Source organism: Chelonia mydas, chromosome 8, assembly GCF_015237465.2.
Source record: "Chelonia mydas isolate rCheMyd1 chromosome 8, rCheMyd1.pri.v2, whole genome shotgun sequence".
In the NCBI taxonomy this organism is placed as follows: Eukaryota; Metazoa; Chordata; order Testudines; family Cheloniidae; genus Chelonia; species Chelonia mydas.
Genome location: NC_057854.1, coordinates 43680576 through 43700326, shown reverse-complemented (window position 1 = coordinate 43700326; position 19751 = coordinate 43680576). Strand labels below are relative to the sequence as shown.

Sequence of the window (19751 nt, the reverse complement as noted above, 5' to 3'; positions counted from 1 at the left end):
TAGCTATCCCACAGTTCCCGCAGTCCCCGCTGCCCATTGGAATTCTGGGCTGAGCTCCCAATGCCTGATGGGGCCAAAAATTTGTCACGGGTGGTTATGGGTAAATGTCATCAGTCAACCCTCCCTCCCGCCGTGAAAGCAACAGCAGACAATCATTTCACGCCCTTTTCCCTGGATTGCCCGAGCAGATGCCAGAGCACGGCAAGCATAGAGCCCGTTCAGCTCACCGCAGCAGTTATGACCATTGTAAACACCTCGCGCATTATCGTTCAGTTTATGCAGAACCAGCACCTGAAAAACCAGGCAAGGAGGCAACAGCAGTGTGGTGATGAGGACATGAACACAGATTTCTCTAAAACTGCGGTCCCCAGCAATTTGGAGATCATGGTGTTACTGGGGCAGGCTCATGCCGTGGAACGCTGATTCTGGGCCCGGGAAACAAGCACAGAGTGGTGGGACCGCATAGTATTGCAGGTTTGGGATGATTCCCAATGGCTCCAAAACTTTCGCATATGTAAGGGCACTTTCATGGAACTTTGTGACTTGCTTTCCCCTACCCTGAAGCGCAAGAACACCAAGATGAGAGCAGCCGTCACAGTTCACAAGCGAGTGGCAATAGCCCTGTGGAAGCCTGCAACTCCAAACAGATACCGGTCAGTCGGGAATCAATTTGCAGTGGGCAAATCTACTGTGGGGGCTGCTGTGATGCAAGTAGCCAACGCAATCATTGAGCTGCTGCTGTCAAAGGTAGTGACTCTGGGAAATGTGCAGGTCATACTAGATGGCTTTGCTGCAATGGGATTCCCAAACTGTGGTGGGGCTATAGACGGAACGCATATCCCTATCTTAGGACCGGACCACCAGGGCAACCAGTACATAAACTGAAAGGGGTACTTTTCAATGATGCTGCAAGCACTGGTGGATCACAAGTCCCTGGGCGATGCTCTGGAACTGCTCCCCATGAAGGCAGTCAGGACTCTGGGGCAGTCGCCTTTCTGTGAGCAGCCTGTCTTCAGGACACACAGCTCACACAGCTTCCACCTTCCTGGGTCTGACCTCGGAGCATTCAGCATCCTCTGCCCCTCCGTGCGCTTCTCATAGCGAGTCCACTCAGGTGGGGCTCCTGGGGAAGCCAGGTCCTGCACCCCAACTTCGCAGTCAGATGTGACTCTCAGCCAGCCAGTAAAACAGAGGTTTATTAGACGACAGGAACATGATCTAACACAGAGCTTGTAGGTGCAGAGAACAGGACCTCTCAGCTGGGTCCATTTTGGGGGGCAGTGAGCCAGACAACCACGTCTGCCCTTCACTCCATGTCCCAGCCAGCCCCCAACTGAAAAACCCTCCAGCCGCTCCTCCCCTGGGTTTTGTCCCTTTCCCGGGCCAGGAGGTCACCTGATTCCTTTGTTCTCCAACCCTTTAGCTCTCACCTTGCAGGGGGGAAGGGCCCAGGCCATCAGTTGCCAGGAAACAGTGTGTTGGCCATTCTCTGTGTCCAGACCCCTGCACACACCTGCCCTCTAGGGCTCTGCAATGATCATACACCCTTACCCCACCACCTAGATACTTAAGAACTGCATAGGGGAAACTGAGGCACCCCCACACTATTCAGAGGAAACATGAAGAACAGTCCCACTTCGTCACACAAGGGACGTTTCACCAACATCAACATGGGATGGCCGGGAAAGGTTCATGACGCTTGCATCTTCAGGAACTCTGGTCTGTTTAAACGGCTGCAGGAAGGGATTTACTTCCCAGACCAGAAAATAACCTTTGGGGTTGTTGAAATGCCTATAGTTATCCTTGGGGACCCAGCCTACCCCTTAATTCCCTGGCTCAAGAAGCCATACACAGGCACCCTGGACAGTAGCAAGGAGCTGTTCAACTATAGGCTGAGCAAGTGCAGAATGGTGGTAGAGTGTGCATTTGGACGTTTAAAGGGTCGCAGGCGCAGTTTACTGACTTGCTCAGACCTCAGCAAAACCAATATTCCCATTGTTATTGATACTTGCTGTGTGCTCACAATCTCTGTGAAAGTAATGGGGAGACGTTTATGGCAGGATGGGAAGTTGAGGCAAATCGCCTAGCCGCTGAATACGCGCAGCCAGACACCAGGGCGGTTAGAAGAGCACAGCAGGAAGCGCTGCGCATCAGAGAAGCTTTGAAAGCCAGTTTCATGACTGGCCAGGGTACTGTGTGTCACTTCTGTTTGTTTCTCCTTCATGAAAACCTGCTCACTTGGGGGGGGGGGGGTTGCCTCTAAATTCCTCTTAATGCCTCTAAAACCTGCCACCCGCCCTCCCCTCTTTGATCACAGCTCGCTTGCAAAGGAAATAAAGTCACTATCATTTAAAAAACATGTATTCTTTATTAATTGATTATAAAAATAGGGAGATAATTCACAAGGTAGCCCGGGAGGGGTGTGGGAGTTGGGTAGGAGGGAAGGAAAAGGCCACTTTAAAACTTCTTGAATGACAGCCTTCCGTTGCTTGGGCTGTCCACCGGGGTGGAGTGGTTGGGTGCCCGGAGCCTCTCCCCCGTGTCCTTGGGCGTCTGGGTGAGGAGGCTATGGAACTTGGGGAGGAGGGAGGGCAGTTAAACAGGGGCTGCAGTGGCAGTCTGTGATCCTGCTGCCATTCATGAACCTCCACCAGACGCCGGCGCATGTCCGTTTGATCCCGCAGTAGCCCCAGCGTTGCCTCATGCCTCCTCTGATCTTCCTGCCGCCACGTCTCCTCACGTTCATTGGCCACTTTCCTGTACTCTGCTGTTGTGTCCCTCCACACATTCTGCTGAGCTCTGTCAGTGCCGGACGACTGCATGAGCTCAGAGAACATTTCATCGTGTGTGCGTTTTTTTTGCCGCCTTATCTGAGATAGCCTTTGGGACGGAGGAGGGAGGCTTGAAACATTTGCAGCTGCTGGAGGAAAAAAAGGGAGTGAAGTATTTTAAAAGATACATTTTATAGAACAATGGCTATACTCTTTCACCGTGGTCGCATTTTGCATCTTATATTGAGTGCCTGTGGCTTTGGTGTTAGAGATCACACACGCAGTGATAGGCAACAGAATTTGGCTTGCAGGCGGCCATGGTAAACCATAGTCTTTCGGCTTCTGCAACCGTCATAACAGCAGCGCCCTCCTCTCCCATACCAAGCAAAGCACGTTGAGTTGGCCATTTAGTGCTGCTGTTTTCCTGTTAATGTGCAGCAGCAGAAACCAAACTAACCCCCATCCCATCCAATTCTCTGGGATGATTGCTTTACCCCTCACCCCACCGCGTGGCTCGTATCAGGGAAGATCCCTGCTAGCCAAACGCAAACAGCTCAGCATCAATGCCCCCCCCACCCCCCCGCCATACCACGTAGCTGACTGCGGGGAGGATTTCTTTTCAGCCACAGGCAAACAGCCCAGTAGGAACGGCCACCTCTGAATGTCCCCTTAATTAAATTCCCCTATTTTAACCAGGTTACCATGAACGATATCACTCTCCTGAGGATAACACAGAGAGATAAAGAACGGATGTTGCTTGAATGCCAGCAAACACCGGGACCATACGCTGCCAGGCTTTGTCATGCAATGATACCAGATTATTTGCTACTAGCATGGCGTGGTAAAGTGTCCTACCATGGAGGACGGAATAAGGCTGCTCTCCCCAGAAACCTTCTGCAAAGGCTTTTAGAGTACCTCCAGGAAAGCTTCAAGGAGATGTCCCTTGAGGATTTCCGCTCCATCCCCAGACACGTTAACAGACTTTTCCAGTAGCTGTACTGGCCACAAATGCATCCCAAGTCCTCAGGGCTACTTAATCATTAAAAAACACTTGCTTTTATAACATGTATTATATTTTAAAAGGTACACTCACCAGAGGTCCCTTTTCCGGCTTCGTTGGGTTGGGAGGGTATTTCAGTCAGGGTGATAAAAAGATCCTGGCTGTCGGGGAGAACGGTGTGCTGTGTGCTCTCCTCAAGCTCATCCTCCTCCTCCTATTCTTCCCCGTCCGCAAAATCCTCAGGCATGGCGGAGAGTACCCCATCATCGGAGTCCACGGACAGGGGTGCGGTAGTGGTGGCGGCCCCCCTAGAAATGCATGCAGCTCAGCGTAGAAACGGCATGTCTGGGGCTCTGTCCCGGAGCATCCGTTTGATTCTTTGGTTTTCTGGTATGTTTGTCTGAGCTCCTTAAGTTTCACATGGCACTATGTTGCGTCCCTGCTGTAGCCTCTGTCCCTCATGGCCTCGGAGATTTTTTGAAATGTTTTGGCATTTCGTCTTTTGGAACGTAGTTCTGATAGCACGGATTCCTCTCCCCATACAGCGATCAGATCCAGTACCTCCCGTTCGGTCCAGGCTGGAGCTCTTTTTTGATTCTGGGACTGCATGGTCACCTGTGCTGATGAGCTCGCCTGGCCAAACAGGAAATGAGATTCAAAAGTTCCCGGGGCTTTTCCTGTACGCCTGGCCAGTGCATCTGAGTTCAGAGTGCTGTCCAGAGTGGTCATAATGGTGCACTGTGGGATAGCTCCCGGAGGCCAATACCTTCGAATTGCGTCCACGCTAACCCTAATTCAAAATGGCAATGTCGATTTCAGCGCTAATTCCCTCGTTGGGGAGGAGTACAGAAATCGGTTTTAAGAGCCCTTTATGTCGAAAAAAATGGCTTCGTTGTGAGGACGGGTGCAGGGTTAATTCGATTTAATGCTGCTAAATCTGACATAAACTCATAGTGTAGACCAGGCCTGAGTTGCTATTAACTGTCCCCTCGAGTGCTGCAGGCCTGGCTCTCACTGCATAGAGCTTTATGCCCCAGGACAATGGAAAGGGCTTTCATCAGCTGGGAGGCAGAGCCAGGTCAGTGGGGAACCGGGGCTGTCCACCAGGATCCCTTTCCCTTCCCCTGTGCCCTGCTCCCACAGCGGTGGTGGGCTGGTGGCCCAGTGCAGGGGCCAGGGGAGCGCTACGCTGAGAGTCTGCTGAGCAGGTGGCTCAGAAAGATCCACAAGGCACGTAGGCTCTGTCCTCGCAGGTGGGGGCCAAGCTGGGGGGTGCTGTTGCTTCATGCAAAGAACGAGCATTCGGGCGGCACAACGGCGTTATTTATGTTTTCCGATTGCACAGCTGGAACCAACAGCAGCCAGAGCCCGGAGGACAGTGTAGCCTGCCCTGCCCCGGCACTGCCTTGCCTCCCAAGACGTAGGGTGACCACTGGGCGCCGCAGCCTTACACAGCACCAGCGGCCACTCTGGGCACAGGACTGGGAATGGTCTGGCTGCTGCACAGGAGGAGGGCAGAGAGCGGGTTGGAGCTGGGTTTGCTCGTCTCCCCCTCTCAGCATCATGCCCTGAACAGGGGCGGCAGGTTTGTAGAATGCTCAGAGCAACCCCCCCCCGGCCCCCGCCTAAGGCTCTGTGAGGGAGTTTGGGTTGGGGAAGGAGGTCTGGGGTGCAGGCCCTGGGTTGGGGCAGGGAATTGGGGTGTAGGACGGTTGAGAGGTTGGGCTCTGGGATGGAGTCTGGGGTGCAGGCTCTGGGATGGAGCGTGGGTGCTGGGTGCAGGCCCCGGGCTGGGGCACAGGATGGGGGTGCAGGATGGGTGGAGGGGTGCAGGCTCTGGAAGGCAGTTTGGGGATGGGAGGGACTGCGGAGGGAGGGGATGCAGGCTCTGTTACGGAGTTTGGTTCTAGACTTTGGGCTGGGGTAAGGGGTGGGGGTGTAGGAGGGAGTTTGGGTACAGACTCTGGGAGGGAGTTTGGGTGCAGGAGGGGGGTGTGGGAAGGGGGTGGGGGTGCAGGCTCTGGGATGGAGTTTGGGTGCTGGGTGCAGGCTCTGGCCTGGGGCAGGGCCTGGGGGTGCACGAAGGGGTGAAGGGTGCAGGCTCTGGGACAGAGTTTGGGTGCAGGAGGGGGTGTGTGGGAAGGGAGTGGGGGTGCAGGCTCTGGGACGGAGTTTGGGTGCTGGATGCAGGCTCCGGGCTGGGGCACAGGGTGGGGTGCAGGATGGGTGGAGGGGTGCACGCTCTGGGAGGGAGTGCGGAGGGCTGGGTGCAGGCTCTGGGACGGAGTATGGGTGCTGGGTGCAGGCTCCGGGCTGGGGCACAGGGTGGGGTGCAGGATGGGTGGAGGGGTGCAGGATGGGTGGAGGGGTTCACGCTCTGGGAGGGAGTGCGGAGGGCCCGGTGCAGGCTCTGGGACGGAGTATGGGTGCTAGGTGCAGGCTCCGGGCTGGGGCACAGGGTGGGGTGCAGGATGGGTGGAGGGGTGCACGCTCTGGAAGGGAGTGCGGAGGGCTGGGTGCAGGCTCTGGGACGGAGTTTGGGTGCTGGGTGCAGGCTCTGGCCAGGGGCTGGGGGTGTAGGAGGGGGTGAGGGGTGCAAGCTCTGGGACAGAGTTTGGGTGCAGGCTCTAGGCTGGGGGTGCAGGCTCTGGGAGGGAGTTTGGGGGCCGGAGAGCAGGTGTGGGCTCAGGGAGGGGACTGCCATCACATGTGGCTTCCTTCCTCCCCTGCTCCCCCTCGCCATAGCCTCACTGGGGCTGGGGGATGGGGCTGCCCTTTGCCCAGTGTTTGCAGGAGTGGCGGCGGGGGGTGGTGTGGAGGGTGGATCACAGGGTCAAACACTGCCGAAGCCCCAGCAGCTGCTCAGGTGAGTCAAGGAGGTCCACTCCAGATGTCTCCCGCCTGGTGCCGGGAGAGGGGAGGGCTGCCAAGCACGTGTGGGTGCCTCCTCCCCCTCCCGAGGTGCAATAGCAGCAGCAGCTGCCTCAGCCTGCTGCTGGCGTTGCTCTTGTGCTGTGCTGTAGCTTTAGGGCAGCGGAGGCCAGGGAGAACCGCGCTGCTTTCACTCAGACAGGGGTGCTCCCGGGGCGGACGCTCTGGATCCGGGGCTGCTCTAGGCAGGACCGGGGGAGAGATCCTGCTCCAAACATTGGTGGAGCAGGGCCTCCAGCCCTGAATATTGCTGGAGCCCGGGCACCACAAGGGAATATAACTCACCACCCCTGGCCCTGAGGATGAGCACCTTTGCAGGGCTACAAGGCCTTGCCAGCTGCTTATGGACAGTGTCACTTACCAAGCCTTATCTAGGGCCTGCTGCTTCTCCTGGAGCTCTTGCTTCAGACTCTCCACTTCCACCTTCAGCTCGATGTTCTGGGAGGAGGAACAGACAGGCAGTTACCCTCACACCTCCAGTGCTCCCTGGCCCTGCCACTTAACCTCCAACCCTGCCCAGGGCCTAGGGACCCCCAGCTCCCATCCCTTCCTGCACACAGAATCATAGAATATCAGGGCTGGAAGGGACCTCAGGAGGTCATCTAGTCCAACCCCCTGCTCAAAGCAGGACCAATCCCCAACTAAATCATACCAGCCAGGGCTTTGTCAAACTGGGCCTTAAAAACCTCTGAAGAAGGAGATTCCACCACCTCCCTAGAAAACAAATTCCAGCGCTTCACCACCCTCCTAGTGAAAAAGTTTTTCCTAGTTTCCAACCTAAACCTCCCCCACTCCCCAACTTGAGACCATTACTCCTTGTTCTGTCATCTGCTGAGCCATTTACTCCGTCCCACATGTAAGCAGTTCCTGTCAGAGATGCTCCATCACCCTGGTCCTGGACAGCCAGGTCACCCGCAGAGCAAAGGCCTTGGGTTAAGCATCTCCTCTCAGCCCTTTGTCTCCCAGCCACAGAAGCTGGTTGCCTGGAGGGGAAGTTCTCCCCTGCAAGTCTCCTGGCTACCAGACACAGCCGCTGGGAGCCTGTAACAAATCTCCCACCTTCTTCCTTGGCTGGTCCCACGGAGGCTGCTTTGGGGTTTGTCCAAATCCAGCAAACCAGCAATCCCAAAACGCTGACTTTCCCAGCACCCCAGCTGGCTCTTCAAGACCAAAACATCTCTGCAAGCATTTATACCAGGCTCCTTGCTACCTCCGCTGAGCAGCTAACCCCACCACCACATGGGCCTGATCCAATACAACTATGCCCACTGACTTCGAGAGGCCTGTATCAGGCCCCCTCTAGGTAAAATAGGGCCTAGTGTCTCCCCATCCCCAGCAGCTGGGCTGTTGTCCCCAGCACAGCTATCTCCAGAAATGGAAGCTGAAGGAGTAAGTTTCATGTTTACTACAAAGCAGCAAAACCTGTGGTCTAAACACCAAGTGAGCAGTTTCTGCTGCACCTAGCTACACTGACTGCACCTGAATCCCCTGCAAGAAGGGTGGACAGCTGCTGTTGCTCTCCTGCCCAGCCCTGGGAGGAGCTCTGTCCGCACCCCCGCTCCCGGCGAGTGGGTCAGACTTCTTCGGGGGTTGGACAGGAGACCGGTACGGTGGCTGCAGGCGACTCAGTATGCAGCACTCTTCCCCTGAGTCAGAGCATCCTGTAGCATGGCGCTAGGTGGCTCCGTGCAGCCGGAGGGGCTGGCTTTAACGAGAGACAGCATACAAAACTCTTTCCATTTATGGTCACGGGGGGTTTGGTTGTTCTTCTTATAGCCAGGGGAAGGGGTGAACCCCAGCATCCTGGCCAGTCTCCATTAGGGACCCTTATGTCCTGCTTCGCTAAATCCACCCAGCAATTCTCACTCGATCAGGGGTCCTCAGGACAATTTTTTTGGTGGCCTCAGAGGGCAGCCATCAATTCTTGCTGGTGGCAGCTCTCACACTTGTTCCTAAAATACTTAATTAGCTTTAGGAAAAACAAATAAATATGCACATGTACACGTCCAAATCATTGTAGTTTATTTATTGCTCGCTAGTAAGTCTGCTGTGAAAAGTGATACTTGTATGTTTGTTAATATCACTTTTCACAGCAGACTTACAAGCTAGCAGTAAACATCTTACTTTTCACAACAGACTTACTCAGCCCCAGCAAGCCTGGGGACAAATTAAGCCCTGGATGCGGGGTCGGGATAGGCAGCAGGGGCCAGGGGCGATGGAATTGGGAGGGGCTGGAGGAGACAATGCAGGGCCAGAGCCCGAAGCTCCGTGGCTGGGGGATGGGGATGGAGCCTGAAGCCACACGGCCAGAGCCCGGGGCCCGCTAACATGCAACCAGAGCCTAAAACCCTGTGGCCAGAGCCTGCTGCACTGCCACCCCAGGGGTGAAGCCCAGAGCCTGAGCCCCACTGCCTCCAGCGTTGTGCCCACCTGTCTCCAGAGGGGGGACAGGTCCCAACCCCTGCTTGCAGCCCCAGCAGCCAACACCAAGGCAGTTGATCCAGGAACAACAAAGAAGGGGAGTGGCTGCTGCCTTTCCCCCACCCCCAATCACAGCCCAGGAGACTGTGGCCATAAGAAAAGCTCATGGTGGCTGCATGTGCCACAGTGGCCACATTTGAGAAATGCTGCACTAGACACCCCAGTGCCTCACTTTTGAAGATGGAGATTCGTCTGGGACACCTCCCCTCCCCATGTCAGACCCACACGGTCCCAGATGAGCTCGACAGGCTGGTTACAAGAGACAGAAGGTGCAGTACAGAAAAAGGCCCCTGCAGTGCGCTGGGAGCAGCCTGCCCCATTGGGTGTCTATGCTGTTTAGTTAATTTCCTCCCACAGGGGCAGGTCCCTACATTCCCTGGGAGTGAAGCTCCCCTTGTTACCTGCAGTTCCCACGGCTCTGTTCTCTCCAGTCCCTGCTCTCATAGTGCCTCATCCTGCCCTGCTCCCACCTGTTCCCTGCAGCTGCACCCCGGGCCCTGTGCCCTGGAGCTGGTGTGGTGCATGCAGTGAAAGACTTGACGTTCTCATGGATTCTAGGCATAGCTGGGGGGAGAACATGGGGGTGCAGCGCACTAGCTGGCATGGAGCTATGCTACTTGGTCTTGGAACGGGGTCTGGAAAGGGGACAGGAAGAGGGAGTCAGGGAGAGGTTTCGATAAGTGTTTCGCATGGATGAATGCGTGCAACGCATCCACACCCCTCCAGTGACTGGGGGGAATCCAGAGCAGGGGCCCAGACTGCACTGTCAGCCTGACTTTCCACGCTTTCACACCACAACAAATTTTTTCAAGGTGCTACATGACCCAGTTGCTTTTGAGCTGCTGGTCTTGGGGAGGGGAGCAGCACGGATGGGGGCAGCTGGGCCTGGGTTTGGCCCACAAGTGGGTGGTGACAGGCCCCGCCCCTCACGGAGAGCACGAGTGGGTATTCATGGTGCCAGTAGAAAACACTTGGCCCATCCCCAAGTTCAGAGCAAGGCAGGTTTGGCTGTAGACGAGCATTCACAGCAACACAAAGGGCCTCTGCTCTGATAGCTGGGTGCGGGCAGTGTGGGGATCTTCTCGCCCAGCCACTCTGGTTCCCATCCCCTCCACAGCACTATCCTCGCTGCCTGCACCACGGCCCACCCTCCCGCTCCACGCTGGGAACACACATTGAGCCAGAGCCATCAGCTGTCACAGGGCTCCAGTGTTCCCGCGCTACGCCCTCACTTGCTCTGCAAGGCCAGGTCAGGACGAATGACTCAGCCCTCCAATATGGGGCTCTGTCTTCCCACAGGGGGTGCCTGTGTTAGGGCCAGAGCTCCCCCGCTTCTCCCAGCTCCCGAAACACTACAACAGCCCCCAGGCAGCCAGGGCACTGGATTAGTGGTTGCTGGGGGTCTGCTACCTGCTTCCCTTGCTCAGAAGCCCCCAGGCTACAGTGCGCAACTAGCTAACAAAGGGCAGGAGAGGAAATTTTTGCCTCTGTCCCTTGTTCACACCCTGCCTTGCTTCCTGATAATTCCAGTCAAGCTGCTTTTCTTTCCTCACCTAACAACGCCAAAAGCAGCAGCCAGGCACAGAAACTTTTGACCCAGTGGTATCTGAACCCTATATCACATGGATGAATGATGCCACCATAATACTAGCTGACCCCACTCCTCCAGTGTGTTGCACCCTCTGCTCAGTCCCAGACTCGCAGCATCCCCACTTATCCAGCAGGCACCAACTGGGCCCAAGAACTGGACAAGTGATCAAAGAGATACAGGTTTCAGAGTAGCAGCCGTGTTAGTCTGTATCAGCAAAAAGAAAAGGAGGACTTGTGGCACCTTAGAGACTAACAAATTTATTTGAGCACAAGCTTTCGTGAGCTACAGCTCACTTCTTCAGATGCAGAGATACAGGCTCCCAAGTGGTTTAGTAATGCAATGACCAGGCAACGCAGGGAACCAACACTGCCAGATCACTATCTCAGAGCCAACCCAAGTCGGTGTTAAAGAAAATTATCCCCGTTTGACAGCCAACATCCAGACTGGACTACTACCACCCATGATGCAGTGCCAAGGCAGTGCATACACTCTCCAGTCCTGACCGTTAGCTAAATAGCCAATCACAAAGAGACAAACACGTGGTTTAGCTCCAAGTCACCCCTTCTGGGCAGGGTTTAGCATCTACAAGGCTGCTTTAACCCACCTGGGCAATAATCTCTGGCCACACTCTTTGGCCCGACAGTTTTGCAGGCAGCAACCTTACAGCCATAAGAACAAAGGCTACAAACCCCAGAGGATTTTGTGAGAGCCCCTCCCTGGGCTCTCTGAGCAGCACCGAGCCCTTGTCACTCTCCCTAGGAGGCGCTGAGTCCCTGATTCAGCTGCAGCAAGTCAGCTCCCAGCTGGTAGCACTCGGGAGCAGCCTTTGAGCCCAGGCTGTTGTCTGGTGCAGCAGGGCCTCCTCCTAGCATACTGCTGGAGAGGGGGGCGGTCTGGGAGGCTCCCCTGCTGGAGGGGCCAAAGGATTTGCACACCCAGAATCTACTCTCCCTTTACACTGGTATAAATCAGGAGCAGCTCCATTAAAGTCAGTGCAGTTACCCAGTGTAAACCTGGGAGAAGAGGTTCAGGCCCCTAATCAATCCCATTATAAGTGGGAAATCAGTGAGGCAGGGTGTGAGGCTATCCATACACTGCACACAGCCCCTTGCCCAGAGATGCCTGGCCTAACCCAGTGCCCAGGGACTGCTTCCTCCCCCGTCTACCTTTCCTCCCATTTCGCTGGGTACTACCGGAGCTGCTATGATTTGGTGGCTCTGGGGCAATATCAGAGGACAGTGTCAGCAGCCACGTGCAGAGTCAGCAGGCTCCCCCGAGGTGCAGTGACCTTGTAGGAAGGAATCACCCTCCTCCCTGTATTCCCCGGCCGGCCAGGGGAATATGCTGCAGCCTGGCAGCGTGCTGTCACTCAGTATTTCCTACGCCCAGGCCTTACTCAGTCTCTCCAGCAGCCAAGGCCCCCAGGGCCCCGCCTGGAACCAAGCTGCAATAAATGAAGGTGGGGAGCTCCCTTTTATGGACACCCAGCCAGCCAGTAGCTGTAAAATCCCTCTTAGTAGCTGTTCTTTAATTGCTCTACTTGTAAAGGGTTAAAAAGTCTCACTGCTATGCATACATAAAAGGAAGCGAGTGGGCACCTGGCCAGAAGAGCCGATAGGAAGGCTAGAACTTTTTAAAATTGAAACAAGACTCCCCTTTTGTCTGTCTGTGGTTGTTCTCCTGGAGAGGCAGACAGGGAGCAGCTATGCTGTGAGAAGCTTGGGCCAGGTGTGAAAAATCATCAGTATCATACCTAGAAACTACTCATCTAAAACCCCAGATATGTAAATAGATCAGGAAATGTCTAGGAAGATGTGATTAGGTTTCTCCCTTTTATTTCTTTATGGCTTGTGGATTCCTGTGTGCTAACCCCAGATGCTTTTGTTTTGCTTGTAACCTTTAAGCTGGACCTCAAGAAAGCTATTCTTGATGCTTAATCTTTGTAGTTTTTTTTTTAATCTAGCAAAAGCCTAAATTCCCAGATGTATTTTCTTTTTTTTATTAATAAAATGTACCTTTTTTAAGAACAGAATTGGATTTTTGTGTCTTAAGAGATTTGTGCATGTGTTGTTTAATTAGCTGGTGGCAACAGCTGATTTCCTTTTTTTTTTTCTTTCTCAGCTCTTTCCCAGAGAGGATGGGGGTGAAAGAGCTTGAGAGTACCCCACAGGAAGGAATTCTCAAGTGCGCCTTCCTGGGTTCTCAAAGGGGTTCTACACTTGGGTTGTGGCAGCATTTACCAATCCAAGGTCAGAGAAAAGCTGTAAGCTTGCGAGTTTAATACAAGCCTGGAGTGGCAAGTATTAATTTTTAGAGTCCTTGCGGGCCCCCACCTTCTGCACTTGAAGTGCCAGCGTGGGGAATCAGCCTTGACACAAGCACTTTGTCGTACACCGGCCCTGGTAAAAATAATGTAGAGCGGCTAGTCTGTCCGAGAGAAACCCTGAGTGCTGCAGTGGGCCAGTCGTTTCTCTCTCCCCCCTGCGGCTGGGGTTGGGCAATTCATCTCAGCAAGAATGGGCACTATCCCAGGCTGCAGTGGGAGGCTCCGGCAGAAAGAGCTAAGGAGGGGTATTGGCTCTTCATCACAGCCTCCAGCTCACTGACACGGTGGTACCACACTGCCTCAGGCAAGAGCGAGAGCAATCCCGAGCTGCCGTCCTTCGGAGACGATGAGCTGGCTCTGCCCAGGGAGCGGACTGAGTCTAGCACAGGTTTTAAATAGCAAAGGGGGATAAACACAGGCTGTAACGCCCCACCACAAACAGGGATGGACAGCCAGGGCCGTGGGGGAGCTGTTGGGCAACGCAGACCCGCTGCAATGCCCTGCAGGGGTGAGTCCCCGCTGAGCTGAGTGCTCTGGGGCACACAGGCAGGAAAAGGGCTGAACGCAAGCAGACACCATGGCAAGTTTTTAAGCCACCAGTCTGCTGCCCAGCCAGGATGCCTGCTTTGGAAAAGATACATTTCTCACTCTGCCTCCATGCACAGCACATGGAAAAGGACCTAGGGGTTACAGTGGACGAGAAGCTGGATATGAGTCAGCAGTGTGCCCTTGTTGCCAAGAAGGCCAATGGCATTTTGGGATGTATAAGTAGGGGCATAGCGAGCAGATCGAGGGACGTGATCGTTCCCCTCTATTCGACACTGGTGAGGCCTCATCTGGAGTACTGTGTCCAGTTTTGGGCCCCACACTACAAGAAGGACGTGGATAAATTGGAGAGAGTCCAGCGAAGGGCAACAAAAATGATTAGGGGTCTGGAACACATGACTTATGAGGAGAGGGTGAGGGAACTGGGATTGTTTAGTCTGCAGAAGAGAAGAATGAGGGGGGATTTGATAGCTGCTTTCAACTACCTGAGAGGTGGTTCCAGAGAGGATGGTTCTAGACTATTGTCAGTGGTAGAAGAGGACAGGACAAGGAGTAATGGTCTCAAGTTGCAGTGGGGGAGGTTTAGGTTGGATATTAGGAAAAACTTTTTCACAAGGAGGGTGGTGAAACACTGGAATGCATTACCCAGGGAGGTGGTGGAATCTCCTTCCTTGGAAGTTTTTAAGGTCAGGCTTGACAAAGCCTTGGCTGGGATGATTTGATTGGGGATTGGTCCTGCTTTGAGCAGGGGGTTGGACTAGATGACCTCCTGAGGTCCCTTCCAACCCTGATATTCTGTGATTCTATGATTCTATGATATGGCAAGACTCTGCGACACCCAGCCACAGTCCTGCACAAGGGGATCTACACCCGAGAGGGTTTATTATGGCACGTGGCTCAGATTCATCTGTCCCCACAGAGATTGCTGAGCATCTGCAACTCCCTAGGGACTCAGACAGTTCTGTGCCCCACGTGCCTGTGCACAGCGGCCTGCATCTCCCTTTTCCCAAATGCAGCAACCCCTTGCTAGCCCCCCCAGCCCAAGCTAGATAGCTCGGCTTTCTCCTTGACACTTTCCACCTTTCAGACCCTCACAGCTGTCTAGTTCTCCCTCAGCCACCATAAGCCAAGCCCTGCCAACCCCAGCATCCTTTTGGTGGCTCCTCTCCGAGCCCCTTAGATTTTGCATGTACCTCTCCGGCATTAGAGTGGAACATACCACTCAGAGTGCACTGCTGCCAGGGTGAGCTAGCCCCTTTATGGGGGTGGGAGGGGTGTGGCTCTGATTTTGCTCACCTCCCCAGGTGAAGGGGATGAGAGTACAGGGGTCACGTGATGGGGGAGCATGTGGCTGAGACCAGGGCTGCCATGGGAGATAGAAGGACAGCCTGCAGGGGCAGGGGAGACAGCAGATTTAGGAGTGCTACTAAAGAGCAGGGGGAGCTGCTTCAAATGGGCTAGAGAGAGGCCCAGGCTGGCTAGGAAGGCCAGGAAAGGGAAACAGGGTGGTTTGGGCTCGAGGGAGGACAGCCCAATGGTTTAGGATGCCATTGCAGGCACCACAGCAGAGGGAGGGGTCTCCCGCTGCTGCCAGTCCATGAAGTAGGGCAGACACTTCTACCAATGAGGGGCAGGAGGAGCTGACGGGAGTCCAAAGCTCACCCCAGCAGACAGGCCCCAGGCTGTCAGGGAAGAGGGCAGACCCTGGGAAGATGGGCTGTTCCTGAAGAGCATGTTTGTGCTACGACTGGATTCCCTTTGTTCACTCCTAAGAAGTAAGCTCCACCTTGGCTGGGACACCATGGTGCTGCTGCTAGAGAGCTGCACCTCCCCTCAGAGCCCCACCACAGCTACAAGCCTCTGGGTGACTGACAGGGGATGCCGGACCTGATACCACGGCTTCAAGGAGTGTCAATAGCTATACTTAGAGTCCAGTTTTGTACCAGGCAGCTCTCTGCCTCGGTTAGCAGCATCTAGATAGGCCAATGCTGTGCGATAACCACCTTGGGGAGCAGTATTACAGCCTTGGTCTCATCTAGCCACAGCCAACAGCCATGTGCATCTGAATGTTCAGTGGGAACCTATTACGTGAGTTCATTCACTGTTCCTTTATGTGCTTCCCCCCGAATCCGTTTCTCACATCCACCTGGGAGCTCTCTGGGGTGGCCCCGTCTCTTCATAGAATGCCAGCACATAAGAAGCCCGGCCCCTAGACACCACCACCATTCTGCTAAGGAGAGACTGGCTGCCCTTGGTTCCTTTCAGCTGTCTGGTGTCTGACGGAGCAGTGAAACACTCACGTCAACAGAGCACGCGGAAAGTCAGCTCTGGATCTGAGACGCTCTCAGCGGAGCATAGTAACACACAAAGCTGGCTCATGAGCCATTGAAGCCCGTGAGCAGGATTGGGCCCCATGTGCCCCAAAACAGATTGGGGCAGATGTATTTCACCCCATCCCACCATGCTCCAAAGCAGCTGAAGTTGTCAGAGACAGGGCTAGCTAGGCTTCGGGTCTGAGCAAATCTGGCACCTCCAAGGTTCCAAAACAGCTTGTTATCCAGCTTGGGACAAATGCAGGGGCTGCCACTTAAAGCAATGGCAGAACCACTCACGCTTGGCATGAGTTACTGGCTTATCTAGGATGCTCATCACCATGGTATCGGGCCACCTCAGGCTTAGCGAGCTAATCCTCTGGAGGCTAGGAAAGGGTTATTATTCCCACTCAAAAGATGGGAGGCAGAGAGATGGGTGACTTGCCCAAGATCACAACCCTGTAGCATGGCTGGGAATAAATCCCAGACTGTGATAGGGCAGGGCCCTTTCTCAAGCTCACCCTCCGTAGGTGTCTTAGCCATGCTAATGGCGAGATGGGGTGTCACCAGGGGCCACTGAGTCAAACTTGCCTGCAAGCCCAGCACTGTAGCTACATGTAGTTCTGTCTCTGGCTCAAGATTTAGACTAGCCTGTCCTAACTGAACAGGTGATGGTCAGGGTGCAGCCGCCCAAGGGGAGAACAGAGGGTCCAAACACCAAAGAATAAGCAATTGAGTCAACTGGCTGTATACAATGTTGCTGTGTATAAAAATGTCAAGGAAGGTCTCTTCTGAAAGCTGGTCATGTTCTGCACTTGACAGCCCCAGAGATGCATAGACGGCCTGTGGTCATGAATCCATGTATCTGGGTAGATATCAAACCGTGCTCCTAACTTGTGCTGCAACATTCAGCCCCACCTCTCCATGGGAGGTGGTCAGCCTGGCAGCAAGGGGCTGCATCCCCAAAACAGATGAGACTAGCTCCTAGCACCAATGTCAAGGCTAAATCCCCACTCTGGCACGTCGAGTGCAGAAGGTGGGAGCCCGCAAGAATTCTAAAAATGAATACTGGCCACTCCAGGCTTGTATTAAACTCGCAAGGTCACAGCTTTTCTCTGACCTTGGATGGGTAGATGCTGCCACCACCCAGTGCAAAACCCCTTTGAGAACCCAGGAAGGCGCACTTGGGATTCCTTCCTGTGAGGTACTCTCAAGCCCTTTCACCCACCCTCAGGGGAAGAGCTGAGAAAGAAAAAACAAAGGAAATCAGCTGTTGCCACCAGGTAATTAAACAACGTGCACAAACCTCTTAGGATACAAGAATTCAATCCTGTTCTTAAAAAAAGGTAAATTTTATTTAAAAAAAGAGAGAGAGAGAAGGACAATACTTCTGGAAACTCAGGCTATTGCTAGATTTTTTTTTAAATGGGAAACTACAAGGTTTAAACACCAAGAATAACTTTCCTGAGGTCCAGCTTAAAGGTTACAAGCAGAACAATAGCACCTAGGGTTAGCACAGAGGAGTCCATAAGCCATAAAGAACTAAAAAGAGATAAACCTAATCACGTCTTCCTAGACATTTCCTGATCTACTTACTTATCTGAGGTTTTAAATGATTAGTTTCTAGGTATGATACCGATGATTTTTCATACCTGGCCCCAAGCTTCTTACAGCGTAATTGCTGCCCTGTTCCCTCTCTCTGGGAGAACAACCTCAGACAGACAAAAGGGGAGTCTTGTTTCAATTTTAAAAAGTTCTAGCCTTCCCATTGGCTCTTCTGGCCAGGTGCCCACTCACTTCCTTTTACCTATGCATCGCAGTGGGACTTTTAACCCTTTACAGGTAAAGCAAATAGAGAACAGCTACTAAGAGGGATTTTATAGCTAACTGGCTGTCTGGGTCCATAAAAGGGAGCTCCCCCCACCCCCCACACACATACCTTCGTTTATCACAACTAAGAATTGTACGACCCAGGAAAAGACAAGTGATGTCCCATTAAAGCTGATGGGAAAACACTGACAAACTCTGACACTGAAGGTCTTGGAAAGCTAAGACAGGAGGGAATTGCCCCCACCATGAATCACCACACAGTGTGTGAGAAAGGCCAGGGGGTGGGTGGAGGGGGAAAGGGACATGCAAACCCTGTTAAAAGGAAAGGGGTGGAAGTGAAAGGTAACCAGCACTGAGGGCCAGACTCGAAGGCAGGGGCTGTCTGTGAACAGTGGGATCCCTCCTTATGACTCGGGGGCATGCTGAGAAGCTCAGCAAAGGTAACTTGTATGAGAAAAGAGAGTTTTACCTACTGTAAAGTAGAGTTTTATCTACTGTGACACCTGAGGCTGCAGCTTTGGTTGTTTTCTGTGTAGCCTGTCTGTGTTCTTGTCCCCTATCTATTTCAGCTCTGAATCCGGGGCTGTTCTATTAAATAACCCTTGTGTTTATTTTTACCCAAGCAGGTCTCTGTTGTGCAAACTGTGTGGTGTGTGCCAAAGTGAACTGATAACTGGGGGCCAGTTTCACTCCTGCCGGGGTGACGATCCAGAAGGGAAAAGGCCATGTGTCTGCTAGTTAAGAACTCAGGGTGGATGGATTTGGGGGGACTGGGGACCAGAAGGGCTGTTGGAGGGAACTAGGCTGCTGGAAGATCAGGTGGTGAGACCCTCATGCCTGGCAGCCAGCTACTGGTATCAGGCTCTGAGCCAGAGCAGCACAGCATTAAGGCACCCAGGGTTACAGGGCAGGCGGACAGAGACCCCTGACTGCTCAGGGTGATCCCCAAACTGTCCCAGCATGAATGGGACTCATGCCAGCATTGTCAAAGCTGGATGTCTAAATTTAGGCATCTAAGTGACTGACTTAACAGAGGAGCCCAGCCACCCCCACATTCAGTCAGGTCACTGATATGTGTCTAAATTTAGTCGCCGCTGTTCAGACCAATGACTTAAGGGCCTGATCTCGGCTGTGAGCCCCCGGCTGCGTCCCAAGACACCGAGACAGGCAACACAAAAGATCTCCGGGGCAGTGGGAGGGAGACACCAGGCTCTGTCCTCAGTCTGCTTCCTGCCTGCTTCCCACCCAGTCCACCCCCCGAAGAGCTCTCCAGTGGGGCTGTGAGGGGAGGGAAATGGGGTGACACCCCAACTCCACCTGGACCAAGGGCAATCACACCCACAGCCCCCCTCTGTCTACAGCTCTCGGGGGAAAAATCTCAGCCACACTTGTGCATTTAACAGTTACAATGAAGAAGTGATTACACAGATTACAGATCACTGTCACAGATGCCTGGTACCACATGCGGGGTGATGGGGAAGGGGGTATAAACTACATCCAGCAGGCCCCTGAGTCTAAATGGGTGTCACGTCTTCACCTGCCCCCCCCGCAACCAGTGTAAGGCCCCTAAACACTCACTTGGACTTAAACTCACAAACATCGCAGGGTGTAACCTACACTCTGCCCCGACACATCACTGCTGGATTTAGCCCACTGGGTGTAAAGCAGCAGCCTGGAGCCTCCATTAGTGACTCACGTGCCAAGGCGCCAGCAGAGAGGAATGTAGCAAGAAAAGCAACTAACAGAAGGGGACAAGAATGCGTGAGCTCACCCAGCGCAGCCTCTCCGTACACTTCATCCTGGCTCTATGAAGGGCAAGTGACAGGCTCCCTTGAACATTCTCAGCACTACGGGGGCATACGTAGGGCTAAGAGAGTTTGAGCTTGAGCATGTCCAACTCACATCCCCACCTCTCTCAATGGGTGACGCTTTTAGAGAGTTCAGTGGTTAACTTGCCAACAGC

The 19751-nt window shown here is 53.8% G+C and overlaps 1 protein-coding gene across 5 annotated transcripts in view; it reads right to left on the bottom strand.

Annotated features, from left to right (window-relative positions):
- The window catches only part of LOC102931917 (myomegalin), a 155816-nt gene that overhangs the window by 99911 nt on the left and 36154 nt on the right, over window positions 1–19751 (bottom strand). For all 5 annotated transcript variants that reach the window (XM_043552527.1, XM_037907666.2, XM_043552523.1 and 2 more), the window contains exon 5: window positions 7064–7140. In XM_043552527.1, the coding sequence (XP_043408462.1) occupies window positions 7064–7140 (77 nt within the window). The remainder of the gene's footprint in view (window positions 1–7063; window positions 7141–19751) is intronic.